The sequence below is a fragment of the Colias eurytheme genome, chromosome 25 (assembly GCF_061535395.1).
Source record: "Colias eurytheme isolate Ceu_HAF_F1 chromosome 25, ilColEury1 Martin Lab GWU primary, whole genome shotgun sequence".
Lineage (NCBI taxonomy): Eukaryota > Metazoa > Arthropoda > Insecta > Lepidoptera > Pieridae > Colias > Colias eurytheme.
In genome coordinates this window covers 2,602,012-2,618,496 of record NC_143004.1, presented here as the reverse complement: position 1 = coordinate 2,618,496, position 16,485 = coordinate 2,602,012, and the positions used below count along the sequence as shown (strand labels likewise).

Genomic DNA, 16,485 nt, shown 5'->3' with positions numbered 1-16,485 from the left:
TATATAATAATATACTCATACAAAATGTCTTTGAAATTTACCACGTTCTGTTTTACCATATTTTCTACAATTTTTTCTTAAATACCGATATAATGAAATATCGATACCGGTATCGTATGCACATCACTACACATTCATTCGGTCATTCCTCTTCACCCCACTCTCTCATGGACGGTAGTTGTCAGTTGGTTATTAGTTTGTGGAGTGATATTTTGTGTTTACAAGCAGAAAAATATAATTATTTTACGTAAGTATACCTTTTAATATTTCATAAATTAAATTGAAAATGTGCTTTTAATATTTGTATTAATTTGAGAGGTTGGTGACTGGTTTTGTTTACAAATATTATTGGTTTTTGTTATATCATAGAGAAGTTTTAATATTATTTATTGACGTTCACGTCGTTAAAAATAATGTTTACTTACTTTTGTTTTATCAGTTTTATAATATCCGTTGTTTTATAATACCCATTTATTGTTTTTACCGTACGAAATACCTAGGTACCTAGTCTAGTTGGACTGTAACCACTGTAACTTTGAACTGCTAGCATGCACTTGAATCATTAAAAAATAATTAGGAAATATAATTTTCTTATAGGACCTAAGAACAATATTTTATAATAAAAAACTGTGTGAATAATTTTAATCCATTTAAAAACCTTGAATAAAACATAAAGTCGCGGGGTTCTTTTTTTAAATACATAGGTACTCGTAGTTAATTGGGGGCGTATTGGGGTAAAAAAATTGGGATGCTTATTAATGTAAACGTACCTAATTCTAATTTTATTAAGTAGGTTCAATAATTTTCTTGTATAACCGCAATTGTATAGTGCGCAAATAATATAAAATTGTAGGCAGGATAGCTATCCTGCCTACAATTTTATAAATAATAATAATATGTATAAGTAGCTACTTATACATATTATTATTATTTAGCCGCTATCACTTAAATAATATAGATATAGATACCTACCTAGTTCTAACTGTAAGTACCTATTCGTTTATAGTTGAATTAAAATTTTACACGAAATATATAAAATGTTAGGTACCTACTAATATTATGTAGCCGCGATAATGTGAATGACCTCTATATATAATACGGGGGTTCAACTTAGCTAAAATCTTTTTAGGGCATGCCATTATTTTCATGTATTGAGGTCATGATGAGTTTGAGATAATTTTTTGTCCATTGCGCAGTCGATATTTCTTTTATCATTTTCCTTCTTAAATTATGTTTGGTAAAATGTATTTATGTAGTTAGTAGGAATTAAGTACTATATATTATATATAGTACTTAATTAAAAATATAATATATATAATATATATATTATATTATATATATTATATACTAGCGGTCCGCCCCGGCTTCGCCCGTGGTACATATTTACGTTTTCTCTACATAAAAACCATCCTCGTACTTCAAGGAATATAATAAAAAAAGAATTATCGAAATCGGTTCAGCCGTTCTTGAGTTATGCGCTTACCAACACATTTTGCGATTCATTTTTATATATAAGACTAGCGGTCCGCCCCGGCTTCGCCCGTGGTACATATTTACGTTTTCTCTACATAAAAACCATCCTCGTACTTCAAGGAATATAATAAAAAAAGAATTATCGAAATCGGTTCAGCCGTTCTCAAGTTATGCGCTTACCAACACATTTTGGGATTCATTTTTATTTTTATACTAGCGGTCCGCCCCGGCTTCGCCCGTGGTACATATTTACGTTTTCTCTACATAAAAACCATCCTCGTTCTTCAAGGAATATAATAAAAAAAGAATTATCGAAATCGGTTCAGCCGTTCTCGAGTTATGCGCTTACCAACACATTTTGCGATTCATTTTTATATTTTACTAGCGGTCCGCCCCGGCTTCGCCCGTGGTACATAATATTTACGTTTTCTCTACATAAGAACCATCCTCGTACTTCAAGGAATATAATAAAAAAAGAATTATCGAAATCGGTTCAGCCGTTCTCGAGTTATGCGCTTACCAACACATTTTGCGATTCATTTTTATATATAAGATATATAAGATTATATTTTTGAAGGTACTCGTGACACGAAAATAATCACGGTTCGTGACATGCCTGGTGACAGATGGACAAACAGACAGACAGACTAGTTTCGTACAGCGAAGTCTCAGTAATAGGGACCCGTTTTCCCTTTGGATATGGAACCTAATAATAACATCTAGTGAAGCAAGGAAAGACCCTGTACTGATTCTTTAGTATATAAAATCGTTTTTAATTGGTTTACCAACATTTTTTTTTCCAATTTAATTATTGCAGAAGTCCCAAAACTATGAGCACCGCAACATAACGTACCTACCAGGATGGCAGAAAAGACAGAAGTTCGTTTTGAAGAAGCGGAGAAACGCAAGGGGCTAATTCTCATACTGATCACTATCGTAGGCTGCGTAATATCTTGGGCGGTTCGACTTTATCCGCTTGTATTGGCCGTGGTCGCGATATTGACAGTTTACTTACTGAGCGGAGACCGCTATCAATGGATTTATATATGGAGGAAGACACTTTACCGGGATCTATTGTAAGTTTTTACTTTTTATCATAACCTATCCTGCGTATATTCCCTAGACTCTAGAGGCTAGAATGTTCTATCGCTAGACGGAAAATAAACTGTAAAAAATACTTTGGGCAATGTCATGACTCTGAAATGAAAATTTCTATATATACGCGCGAAAGCATTATTTAGTAGACATTGTGAGTGTTCACTTGTAAAAGTTTAGCAAGGTATAAAAGTTGAGCAGACATGGCTTTAATTCAATATTAATGAGCATAAGTAACGTATTATGTTCCATTTAAAGCAAACATCATATCTATTATAACTTAGTGCACACGTCGCTCTATAAATACGCGAAGGTACTCAATAAAACATCCGTATTTCTTCCCATTTATCGTTTCATGAATTAGCTCAATTAACGGTCCCGGCTAAATGACTTCAAGTGTGAAATATAACCTGGGTAATGTTATACGTGCGGTTGGACTAGAACAAACCAGTTGACATTATGTGCGCAACAATGCACTGAAAGCGTTCGACTTAGGAAATATCGATTACGCGGCGAGCGGTTTGAACATTGGACCCTTTGGAAATTAAATTCATATGAAATCTCTCTTTGATACTAATAAAATTAATATCATCTAAACACAGCATCTTAAAAAGTAAAGAACGAACATTTTCTTACCTACGATTATTTGAAACAAAGAAAGAAAGAAACATTTATTTATACAGAGATTATAAATTAATGTTAGTGTTACGTAATTTTAAATTTATAATTTTATTTATAAAACGAATTAAACATTTACATGGATATTTCGTCAAAACCAAACTAGGTAGGTATCTCAAACTGGCTGTAAATTTTCATGAACTCGTGATCATAGATTTCCTGAGTGGTATGATGGTATCCCTGTCCAGCACACATACTGTCAACCACATAATAATATTATGTGGTTAACTATAGTATGTGGTATATGACTAGGTATAGTAAAAAATATAATAAAAAACATAGGTATTATATTATAATACATACCTATGTTTTTTTACTTGTACAAACAAGAACGTGACCATACATACTTCTTTTATAAATTGTAATTTTCATTTGTTTTTAAAGTGAAACTTTTATTACATCGTCTCAAACTTTTTGGTCTGTGTAGCGCATGTCGCGTGACGGTCGGCTGCCGAGTAGGTATAAAGCAGTGTTCAGAAAGTTTCACTTTTACCGTGGTTTCATAAAACCACACAACATTTTGTTCATTGCAAGATTTGCAAGTTACTTTGTTGTTTTTCCTTTGTATTTTTGTGTGTTGGATTAAATGTATTTTCTTTCTTTCTTTCTAATCCGTCAGCTATATTGGACTACATCAATTTGTACATCTTTTTTTGAAGCCATATTATTATTTATTACATATACCTAGGCATTATCTTTTAATGTGTGATCTAACATGAATATAAAACTATAATAAGGCTTCTGTATCCCTTGTTGTGATCTAAATACACTGATTACAATAGTTTTAAGAGATTTGTAATATTTCATACCTACACGGAAATTGTTAAACATTAAAGTTACAAAAATCTTAAGTGATATTATAAAGAAAAAGGAGTTGATTAATTGATATTTATCTATTTATTATTTTATAAGAAAGCAACACTTTTACAGATTTGTGCTACCAACTTGAAATTTATAGGTAGCTATAATAGTTTCCACACGCCTGCTACGAATTGATATAATAGGTAATAACTAATAATACGGCCGGAATAATTCAATATTACTATGGACTTTCATTACAATATATTATGTTATGTTATATGCTATTAGGTTAAGTTTTACGTTAAAATTGTACTAACTACAGTTCCAAATAAATAGCACTATTCTTTATTATGTATTTGATTACTTCAGTTGTTTCCCGTATGAAAAAGATGCAATATGCAATTTAATTCGTTAGAGCAGGACAGTTATACTTAAATTGGAATACACAGGAGGACTACAATAGGGCATACACATCTTATCTCACGCAACATCGTACAAAGTTCACCTGTCTCTTGTAAATTATTATGCCCTAGTACTTCGTGGGTGCAAAGTCCGCTTTTGTTCAACATGTTTGTTCGTTCGTCACTTCCCTTGTTTTTAAACTTTAACGGATGCGGTTTTACTACAATAGCTAAGAAATGTATGAAATACAAATGATACAACTTATCTAACTAATTATAATTATTTTTAATGTAGTCAGTTAGAAATTTGTTAATAGGCGTGAAAAACAGAAGAGCAACAGGAGGGTGCATTTTAAGAAACAACCTAACCTAATTTACACGGACATAATAATTTTTAAAATTTCGAATTGCGCTTATATTCCTATTTCCTACTCAAACAAAATTATCACGAAAAAATATACAACATTGAAAATGTATGAAAAGCACATAAAACAAAAAAAAAAGAGGATGAGTGCCGAACACACGTGTCAGAAGTGAAACTTCTTTGGCAAGATTTAAAGTTACCAAACTTCGCATTACTCTATGACGTGACGGTATTGCCATGACGCGATCATGAAATTTGATCGATTGAATTGAAATTTTACTCCCAACGCACTTAAAGAAGTTTCACTTCAAAAAAAGAAAATATCGCTCATGATACAACTACGTAAATCGTAAGATAATTTAGCATACAACCTTTGTCCCGTTATGTCAAAATATTTCGTATTGTTAACCATTATGTTAAATGCAAAGTTAATTCAAAATTCGCGAACCGATAGCTGTTATGCAATCACCAATCATTCTATTGCGCACTACAGACACCTCTTACATTCGCTGCTATCCTGGTATAATGGGTGTCGTCCGGTGGCCATTGGAATTTGTAACCTTGGGCATTCTTAGGGTCTATGATTGATACCAGAGGGTTCATGTGTTCCCAATTTAGTTCTAGAAAATGCATCGCTTGTTGAATGTACGAATATAAAATTGAAATTGTACGTCATTTGAATTGAAGTCGATGCTGTTTATGTATTATGCGTTTATGTGTTTATGCGTATGTCGAGTAATCAGGGAGTGAGAGACTTTCAATTATTATTGTGTATATGTCACGTGGCCATTGGCCAACTAAATTATATCAGAAGTTCCATTAATATATAGATTAGATAGAGGCTCTATTGCACGCCTCATAAGCGAAGCGTTGAGGTGGGTACTACTGTCACTTCGCGCAAAACATCTGATTTTTCAAACTTAAAATGTCTTTATGTATCATACATTGCACTTGTAAGATAATACATACACACACATATTAAGAAAAAACACTATTTTTAACATTCATGATATTATTGATGTCATTTTTGTTATTTAAACTAGTTAAAAAACAGTTTAAAAAAGTTCTGTCTTGGACGTCCGTGTGTCTGTATGTGCGGAGGACTTTCTTGTTAACACGATAGCGACTGAAATACTTTACTAATCGAGTCTTTTTTTTTCTCTTACGCTTGAGTATGCTCAGGAATAGAACCCTTTCATTTTTCAGGGTCTGATTCGATGTGGTTTAATTGTTATTAAATAAACAAAAATAATAATTAATAAATAATTATTAAAAAAAATTATGAGGCGTGCACTTTTGGATTTTCCAAATTATTTTTTAATATTCCTTGAAGTACGAGGTTGGTTCTTATGGAGAGAAAACGTAAACATGTACCACGGGTCAATCCGAGGCTGACCGCTAGCATTATGCAAGACTGTTGTTATGTGACTGTTATATTTTAGTTTTTTTTATAGCGTGTTGGAATTTCTTTTTATTAATCTGCAACGTATTACAAAAAAGGTCAAATTTATTTCCCTAATGACCTGATTAAAATAAACTGCAATTCATTAACTTGTTACTGAGCATAAAGCTTTTTTGTGAATTTAAAGGACATGGCAATAGCTAGCTAACGACACACGAATGTTTTCCTAAGAAAAGTGATTTTGTTGGAACTTTCACCGACCGAGCATATATAGGTACATATAGGGCAATTATTAAGAAAGATTCGCCTGGAGCATGTTCATTTATTCCGGACGAATACAGGGGCCCCTGCTATTTTTTAGCATCCCCTTTACACCCCTAATGCGTTACCAGGTTACCAGAAATATCTAGGAGTTAGTGGCTCTTATAATGTATGTGATTAGTTACGCAACGATTGTTACCCTTATTGAATGACAAGGCTAATTGATTGCATGCATCATGATTACATAATGATACAATGTAGCTAGTTTAAATTGTGAATTGACACTTAAACAGGTAATTATTATAGCTCACCCGACAATAATACATCATTTGTTATGGTTAGTTATGTATACAAACTTTTTTTTTTAATTATTATGATTACAATCAAAATTAAATCAAAACTTGATTCATGATCCATAAATTGTCAGTAGCGGCACAGTGTCTCGTAATAGTGCAGTATCTTCGTTCAAGTTTACAGCCTTCTGCGAATTTCTTGCTTTTTGTGCTATAACTGACTGAAAATGTATCTATCACATAATATAATCTCTCAAAATGGTACTTATTCAAATTTTTCAGTTAATCGTGTTGACCTTAATAATGATGTTACACTAAAATATGTAGGTATATCATCAAAATTTTGCCTGCATTAACACATTTTTAGATCAACAAACTTTACTTTTATCCTGACTGACGCGACGTTTCATACTTTTTGTTATAAAGTACTAGCAGTCCGCCCCGGCTAGCAGTCGCCCGTGGTACATGTTTACGTTTTCTCTACATAAGAACCATCCTCGTACTTCAAGGAATATAATAAAAAAAGAATTATCGAAATCGGTTCAGCCGTTTTCGAGTTATGCGCTTACCAACACATTTTGCGATTCATTTTTATATATAAGACTAGCGGTCCGCCCCGGCTTCGCCCGTGGTACATATTTACGTTTTCTCTACATAAGAACCATCCTCGTACTTCAAGGAATATAATAAAAAAAGAATTATCGAAATCGGTTCAGCCGTTCTCGAGTTATGCGCTTACCAACACATTTTGCGATTCATTTTTATATATAAGATTTGTGCTTATATACTCCACTTTACAGGGGTCTCCGTGTCCTCCTAGCCACAATGTTCAGGATCTGGGTATGGGAGAAATGCGGTACCACCGTGGTCAGCCGCTGGGAGAAGGTGGCCAAGATGTCGCCCAATAAGAAAGCTTTTGTTATGGACGATCGGGCTATTACTTTCCGTGAGGTTAGTTTTAAAATAATAGAGCTATTTATAAAGGCTTGATTTTGCAAATGCAAAAGCTAAGCTAAGCGAATTAATGTAAAAGGAGATAATTTTATTTAATAAAGAGTTTTTGAGAAATTAGTTAAATATGTAATTGATAAAAATATTATTTATTATTCGGGATATAATCGTAATTGTATTGTATTTAAAAAACTTACAACTTACACCACATTCGAATGTATTTACTTACGAAATTGATAATTTGGCATTGTTTGAGATCAATTATGTCATACTTTGTCCACGAAAATTAACACCACCAAATTTAGCAATAGGTATAAATTTAGTGGTGTTAACAAGCTGATCAGTTCTGTACTTTACAGGGTAACGAACTAAGCAACCGCATAGCCTGGTATTTCAAGCGCCAAGGCTTCAAACGGGGGGAGGTTATAGCCCTATTCATGGAAACCCAACCAGAATATGTCTTCCTCTGGCTTGGGTTGGCAAAGCTAAGAGTAACTACCGCATTGGTGAATACCAATTTAAGAGGGGCTCAGTTGATTTACTGTTTAAGGATCGCTGGGTGTAAGGCTGTCGTGTTTGGGGATGAAATGGCTGATGGTAAGTATTTATTCAGCGATCGTATGATTAGAAGCTACATTTTAGTTATTGAAACCATACACGTTACTGCGAATGTATTAACACACTATTTACATTGTATAGTTCGGGCATTCATATCATAACACATTTAGCGTTATTAATAACTAGCTACGCTTCTCGGTTTCACCCGCGTGGCTGCGCTCTTGTTGGTCTTAGCGTAATAATATATAGCCTATAGCCTTCCTCGATAAATGGGCTATCCACCGAAAGAATTTTTCAAATCGGACCAGTAGTTCCTGAGATCAGCGCGTTCAAACAAACAAAAAAACTCTTCAGCTTTATAATATTACCTCTAGTATAGATTTGTGATTAATATCTTGTAAGTATTTTTATCTGTAACTAAATTTATTAAATCAAAGTCAAGTTTACTGGCAGGATACTGGTTGCGGTTATTACCAACCGGTTTTACGTATTGCAAGGTTCATATTTCTGGTACAAATGCATCCTTTGAGAATAACGCACCACATCTTTCAAACATATTTCAACTGATAAGGGTAAACTTGCTACAATAAGTAAGAGAAGAACATAATATTTGCTATGAGAATAAGTTATCGCAAAATTATATGAACGTAAGAGTTTGGAGCAAATCCTACTACTATTATAAAGGCGAAAGTTTGTAAGTATGGATGTATGGATGTTTGTTACTCTTTCACGTAAAAACAACTGAACCGATTACAATGAAATTTAGCACAGATATAGAGAGTAACTTGGATTAACACATAGGATAGGTTTTATCCCGGAAATCCCACGGGAACGGGAACTATGCGGATTTTTCTTTGAAAACGCGGGCGAAGCCGCGGGCGGAAAGCTAGTAAATAAATAATTTGACACATTATTATTATCTATTATTTAAATCAAAGTGACCCAGGCTCCTAAGATAGTAAGAACAACAATCAAATAATCAAATAACAATCAAGCTTTTGCTTATTCTGATGTCACAATGTTTCTACGTCGATCCTTTATCAGCACAGGATACATAGGTTCCTTAACTTATTGGACGTAATTGGATAACAGGCAGTTTGACTGCCAAGGGCACCCCTAGATTTGGTTCAATTGATCTATATGGGGCGAACGGGCATCTAAAATTTAACTGCTTCATTGAGATGTTTAGTACATTTGATTTCAATAACAAGTGTGGGTAAAGGACAATACTGCAATGATTATTTTCACTTATGGACTATTGTATTTTGACGAAACTGTCATGTAGCATTATTGGTTGTTGTGGACGAAAAATGCCAGTTAAAATGTTTTTATTTTCATATCTCCGGATATCATCAATTAAAATATTACATACTGGCTTTCCGCCAGCGGCTCCGCCCGCGGTTTCAAAGAAAAACTCGCATAGTTCCCGTTCCCGTGGAATTTCCGGGATAAATCCTATCCTATATTACTCGTGGATAATGTAGCTTTCGAATGGTGAAAGAATTTTTAAAATCGGTCCAGTAGTTTATGAGCCTATTCATTACAATCAAACAAACAAACAAAGTTTTCCTTTATCATTGACTTGTATTTTTTTGTTTCTATTTGCATCATTCTTTACATCGTTTATCATGATACTGATTTAACATTTATTTTTCCAGCAATAAAATCAATTCAGCATGAAATACCGGACATACCTCTATTCCAATTTAATTCCCCGGATAGAGAAAATGCACCCATAGTCCAGGATACTATACCATTATCTTCAGAACTGATAGAAATGTCCACAGAAACTTATGAAGACCCTGAACCAGCGAAGCCTAGAGATACTCTGCTGTATATTTATACAAGTGGAACTACTGGGTTTCCCAAGGCAGCGATAATCACGAATATAAGGTAGGATTATATTAATACTAGATTTCCGCCCGCGGCTTCGCCCGCGTTTCAAAGGAAAACCCGCATAGTTCCCGTTCCCGTGGGATTTCTGGGATAAAACCTATCTTATTTCCCGGGATAAAAAGTAGCCTATGTCCTTTCTCGGGTATCAAAATATCTCTATACCAAATTTCATGCAAATTGGTTCAGTAGTTAAGGCGTGATTGAGTAACAGACAGACAGACAGAGTTACTTTCGCATTTATAATATTAGTATGGATGGCTTTACAAATTACATGCCTTTATAGTTTTTTTTTAATTATGCTTATAAAGTTTGCATTATAAGACTAATAATAGTTTTTGTTTCTGCATAATTTATAAATTATAGGAATAGAAGAATAATGTAGATTTTTTTAATTTTACAACTAGGTACCTAATTGATATTTTAAATTATTTAATTATGAACTGAAGAAGAGTTTATCACTTAAATAATTGAAAACCTACTCGTTAATTTCATTCAATTTTGATTTATTTTCGCCTAGATACCTCCTAATTCCACTAGGAGTACATAACTCAGCATGGCTCTCGTCTTCCAAAGAGATATATACGATCCAATCTGCCCTTACACCATAAAGCTGGTGGAGTCCCAATAAAATCATAATATTACAAGCAATTTATCTTAGCAATTTATAATCTTTTTGGTTTTGCTAAATATGACAGATAGCCAGGAAGCAAATTATTATGCTTTATAAATAAATAGGGTACAATTTTGATGTATTTTCTTCTAGATACCTTCTAATTCCACTAGGAGTACATAACTCCGCGTGGCTCTCTTCTTCCGAAGTGATATACGATCCATTGCCCTTACACCATACAGCAGGTGGAGTACTAGGAGCTGGCCAATGTATCATATTGGGATGTACTGTGGCTTTGAGAAAGAAGTTTTCCGCTAGTAATTATTGGCGGGATATTGTGAAGCATAAGTGTACGGTAAGTGTTTGAACTGTTGATAAAATTAAAATAATTAAAATCTGTTTGTACGAGTTTAAATATTTCTTTTTCTATGTTGCTCTGTTAAGATATTATTATTACTACTAATCTTCAATCACTTTCATTATTAAAATATATACTTACTCAATCGCTTTATGTGTCTTGTTTTTAGGCAAATTTCTTTGATCATTTATCTGAAAATATATTGTGAATTCAAAAATAATGGCATGCATATTTTTCTCCTATGCCTATATCGTTTATTTTCCCACAAGAACAAAATAATCATTTACAAAGCATTTACATTATATATTTTTGCGAGTTGAAATTGATATTTTTTGTTTTATGGCATTCAAATTTAAAGCATCTACAGACGCTCCGATTTGGTTGGTGCCAACCATATCGGAACCGACAAGGCAACCATTCCAACATTGCTACAGATTGTCCGACGGTTGGCCTTCCAGCTGTCAGTTGACCATAGAGTAATATGTCAGTTGACCATAGTACGAAGAGAATGGGCTAAATTATACTATAGAAATAGAGAAAATTACAGTCATATGCGGCTCTTACAACTTATTTTTTAAGGTTTTTAATGTAGCCGCACTGTCAATTTTTTTTAATACTTCTAACATAATAAAATACGCTTGATTTCTGGCATCTCTATTTGCGTAATCTTTGTTACTTAAGTCCCACAAACAGGGAAAGTCTTTATATAGTTCCAGCAATTTTATTAATATGTCACGTTCGGTGACCGTAACTCCCTCGGCGTTCATGTTGACGTCCTACACCGGCGGCGTTGCGAATGTGAATGAGCCAATTACCTATATTACTCTATGGAATGAGCCGATTTGGTCGGAACAAAGCTTCCAGACGTTCCAATTTGGTTGGATCGGATAGGAAGTTGGTTTGGTCGGTATCGCCGGCGCATCCGACCACGTCAAACCAATATTAATAATAATTATGTCGGACCGACCGCTCTCTACACTTTCCGATTTGGTCGTGGTCGGATGGTTGGCACCAACCATATCGGAGCGTCTGTAGATGCTATTATATTTTTGCGAGTGTCATTTTTTTATTATTTTATACCATTAATTGTTAACTTCAATTTTAAACTTTCGACAAACTGCTTACGAATTTTTCGGTTATTTATGACAATTCGTTGATAAAATATTTAAATTGTAATCACATAGTTTTGTGTTAATTATAATATTTCTTCCAGGCTGCCCAATACATAGGGGAAATCTGTAGATATCTTCTAGCAGTACCGCCAGGGCCTGATGATAAGGCTCATAAGGTCAAAGTGATATTTGGCAATGGCCTCCGTCCGCAAATCTGGGAGGAATTCGTTAAGAGGTTCAATATTGAGAGGGTCCTGGAGTTCTATGGAGCTACGGAGGGAAATAGCAATTTGGGTAAGATTTTTTGGTTAACTAGCTTTCTGTGAGCGGCTTTACTCGCGTTTTTAAATAGTTATTTACTAAAACTGTACGATTTTTCTAAATCTTACACTAACCATTGGTAAAAACCGAATAAAAAGTAGGTGCATTCGTTTGAGTTTTTAGCGAACAGACAGACATAGTATCTTTGAGATTTTTATTTACATTACTATCGAGAGAAATATTTTTATTGCATTACATATATGTTTTTCCAAAAAGCAATATGTCATGTTGTGCGTGTCGAAAATTAGGTGCATCAGACTATCATAGGTATACATGCTGATTCATAATAACCTTGACATACTTATTTCGCCTATTGTCTATACTCGTTAGATTAATTATACTAGCGTAAAGTTAACAATTTAAAATTAAACTTTCTTATGACATTATTGCTGATTGATCAGACTTATTGTTTTAATTCTAATGTGTGTCTGTTAATTTTTAACGACAAAATTATTATTTAACCAATTTATTTATTTATAAAATTAGGTTTGAAGACGATTTTCCATTGTATTCATTACCAAAGGTTTTGAGCGTAGTTCGAAGGAATACATCGTTATTTTAATAGAGATATAGTTGTTTATGGTTTAATTTGTCTTTCTTTGTTACCTTACAGTGAATTTAGACTCCAAAGTAGGTGCCATTGGATTTCTCAGCCGTATGGTGTCATCGATCTACCCTCTAACATTGGTCAAGTATGTTTTTAAATCGCAATTTTTTGCTTCTACTCCATTTTTTATTTTTTTTCTGTCAATATTAAATATCCGTGTTTTTTTCTTTTTAGATGTGATGAAATAACAGGTGAAATTCTTAGAGATGCAAATGGTAGATGCATTACTTGTGGCCCGCATGAACCTGGTATGTTTATTTGTAATATTTTTAGTTATTACAAACAAAAAAAAATATTTGCCACATGGTTTCTTTAAAATTGTATGAACCAATGTGCAATAGATAAAACTTTGTGCTTTGTTATTTTTTTTTTCAAAAATTTATTGTAAGATTATTTTTAAGTGTGGGGATTATTATTGTTTTACTTTCATAACAATATTTTAAATGTTTTTATTTCCCAGAAGTTATAAAAAAATAAATTTTAAGTTAGGTAAATAAATATATCTTTCTTATATATAAAAATGAATCGCAAAATGTGTTGGTAAGCGCATAACTCGAGAACGGCTGAACCGATTTCGATAATTCTTTTTTTATTATATTCCTTGAAGTACGAGGATGGTTTTTATGTATAGAAAACGTAAATATGTACCACGGGCGAAGCCGGGGCGGACCGCTAGTGTAATTATATAATCCTATGTACCAGGCGAGCATAACTATAACAGAAGTTTAAACATCCCCAGGGCTACTATTAGGCAAAATAGATCCCAAAAAGGCGATTCTTACCTTCGCGGGATACGCAGATAAAACGGCTTCAGAAAAGAAAATGGTCCGCGACGTTAGAGTGCCAGGGGACTGTTATTTTAATACAGGGGACATATTGGTCATGGACCATTATGGTTATTTCTATTTTAAGGATCGGACTGGAGATACTTTTAGGTAAGGTATTGTTTTGTTAATTAATTAGGTAACAAAATAACAATGGTGTAAATTTTGAAAGTAAGTAGGTAATACCTACAGTTTCAAAATTTATTATACATATTGCGTATTTACCTACTTTTTATAATTAGTGCGTGTGCGCAGTAATGCGAAAAAAACTTTGATAATAAGGAATAAATTATGTTTAGCTTTCAGCGAGTTCATTTAAGAATTCATGTTATATCAGATATTTTTAAATCTCCCTTTGATTGATTTGAATTCGAAAGTATTAGTTTAAATATATTTTTTCATAATTAAAGATGGCGCGGCGAAAATGTGTCCACTGCAGAAGTTGAAGGTGTTATCAGTAACCTGATCGGCTTGAAGGATGCAGTTGTGTATGGTGTTGCTGTAAGTTTTCATTTAATTTATGTTTGTTTATAATGTAACCATTTTACTTTACCTTTATCAGTACGTTTTTATTAATTTTTTTCCTAATAAAAATTATCGGTGAATATAATTTCCTTTATGTCCATATTTGTTTTAAATGTCCTTACTATACTTAGATTCCAATTTAAATGATAAATACTGTATTACCTGTGACAATTTACTGTTAAAATTTACAATGATTTTTTTCATCATAGTTGAAATACCTACTACACAAAGAGGAGTAAAATACCTTATAAGAAGTTAAAGATTAAAAATAAAACAAAGCTTCTATCTCAAAAATTTTATTCATAATATTGTTTCAACAGATACCAAACGTAGAAGGCAGAGCGGGCATGGCGGCCATCGCAGATCCAGAAAGGAAATTAGACTTTGAGTCGTTAGCAATAGGGTTGAAAACATCTCTCCCAGTGTACGCGAGACCATTATTCATTAGAATTCTTCCTGAACCACCATTAACAGCTACTTTTAAATTAAAAAAGAAGGAATTAGTCGAACAAGGGTTTAATAGAAGTATTCACAATGATCCCTTGTACTTTTTGGACCAGAAAACTGCTAAATACGTGCCGCTAACACAGAAACTATATGATGATATTGTTCAAGGGAATATTAGGCTGTGATTTTATTAAATAGTAATATTTCTAGATGAAAAGTAAAAAATAATTCATTCGTTGGTTAAAAAGTAAAACAAAGGTTTGATACGTATACGAAAAAAAAGCGCGTGCTCACGTGTCAGAAGTGAAACTTCTTTGGTCAGATTCAAAGATACCAATATCATCGCTTACTCCATGACGTGACGGTATTGACATGACGCGACCTTGAAATATTACTCCCAACGCGCCTAAAGATGTTTCAATTCAAAATTTGTAAGTCACGAACAATTTTTCTGAGTAATTGAGTATTCCTATAAGTTTAGAAAATTGTTAATCAAAGCTTTAGAAAAAATAGTGTAGTAGTAAAATTATTTTGTTAAGTTTTGTATATCAGGAGACTGACATTATACTGCTGGTCAGTTAGCGATAGAGAGAGACAGAAAGAGCTTTCATAGCTCTCTCCCTGTCACTCAAGTAATAATTACTATATTTATTTGTTGTTATATCAACTCATTATTTCCTTCCCCTGTTTGAATCTTATTTTAATTTGAATTATAGAAGATTGATAAGTAATCAAATAAGTGTGAATGCTGAATCCTACATAAGCACGCTTTCCCATCTGCAAGAAAACTAGCGCAAGAAATGTCCGACAGTCTGTCTGACAGCAACTTGCAAGTCTACTTGCAGGTGGAAACGCGGAATTAGACTTGCAAGCTGCTGTCAGACAGACTGTCGGACATTTCTTGCGGAAGTTTTCTTGCAGATGGACAGGCGGCCTAAAATTATTATTATTTATTTATGAAATCATAAATAAATATGAATCTCCAAATAATATTAAGGTTTTTTCTGAGGCTCATTTATTATAATTATTTATTATTGTTTTTTTTTTTAAATTATGTATTCAAATTTGAACCAAAGTTGATTTCGGATGTTTGTGATAATTATTTGAATACAAAATTAAAATTTGGTTAAAATATTGTATTGATTAAAAAATACTCTTGTACCTATTTAAATAAATGTGGATAAAATACTAGTGCATAGGTAAGACTTTACCTAGGTCTCTATTGTATCTGAAATACTAATTATTTGTGATATTATATTATAGTTAATAAGAATAAATTGATTTTTATAAACTATTGTTTCATTTTTCAATTTACCAAATTTATATTAATTTAATAAATATCAGTCAAGTAGTACAAAAACCAGATAATAACATATCTCTCAAAATTATTCCCTGTATAGTAAACATAACGCTATAAGTATATAATCTATGCTGAACTTAGTTTTAAAGCCGATTTTTCAATCCTCGTTTAAAATTTATCCGTCTAATAAAGTATTACACGAACATTT

At 33.0% G+C, this 16,485-nt stretch overlaps 1 protein-coding gene across 1 annotated transcript; it reads left to right on the top strand.

Annotated features, from left to right (window-relative positions):
- The first annotated feature begins 171 nt into the window (after positions 1-171).
- Fatp3 (Fatty acid transport protein 3) lies at positions 172-15,915 on the top strand. The gene is made up of 12 exons (XM_090116277.1): positions 172-247; positions 2,291-2,549; positions 7,569-7,719; positions 8,079-8,316; positions 9,936-10,170; positions 10,937-11,138; positions 12,355-12,547; positions 13,188-13,266; positions 13,356-13,429; positions 13,921-14,116; positions 14,416-14,506; positions 14,851-15,915. The coding sequence occupies exons 2-12, from the start codon at positions 2,335-2,337 to the stop codon at positions 15,160-15,162; spliced, it is 1,986 nt and encodes a 661-aa protein (XP_089972403.1). The 5' UTR covers positions 172-247; positions 2,291-2,334; the 3' UTR covers positions 15,163-15,915.
- Positions 15,916-16,485: the final 570 nt, after the last annotated feature.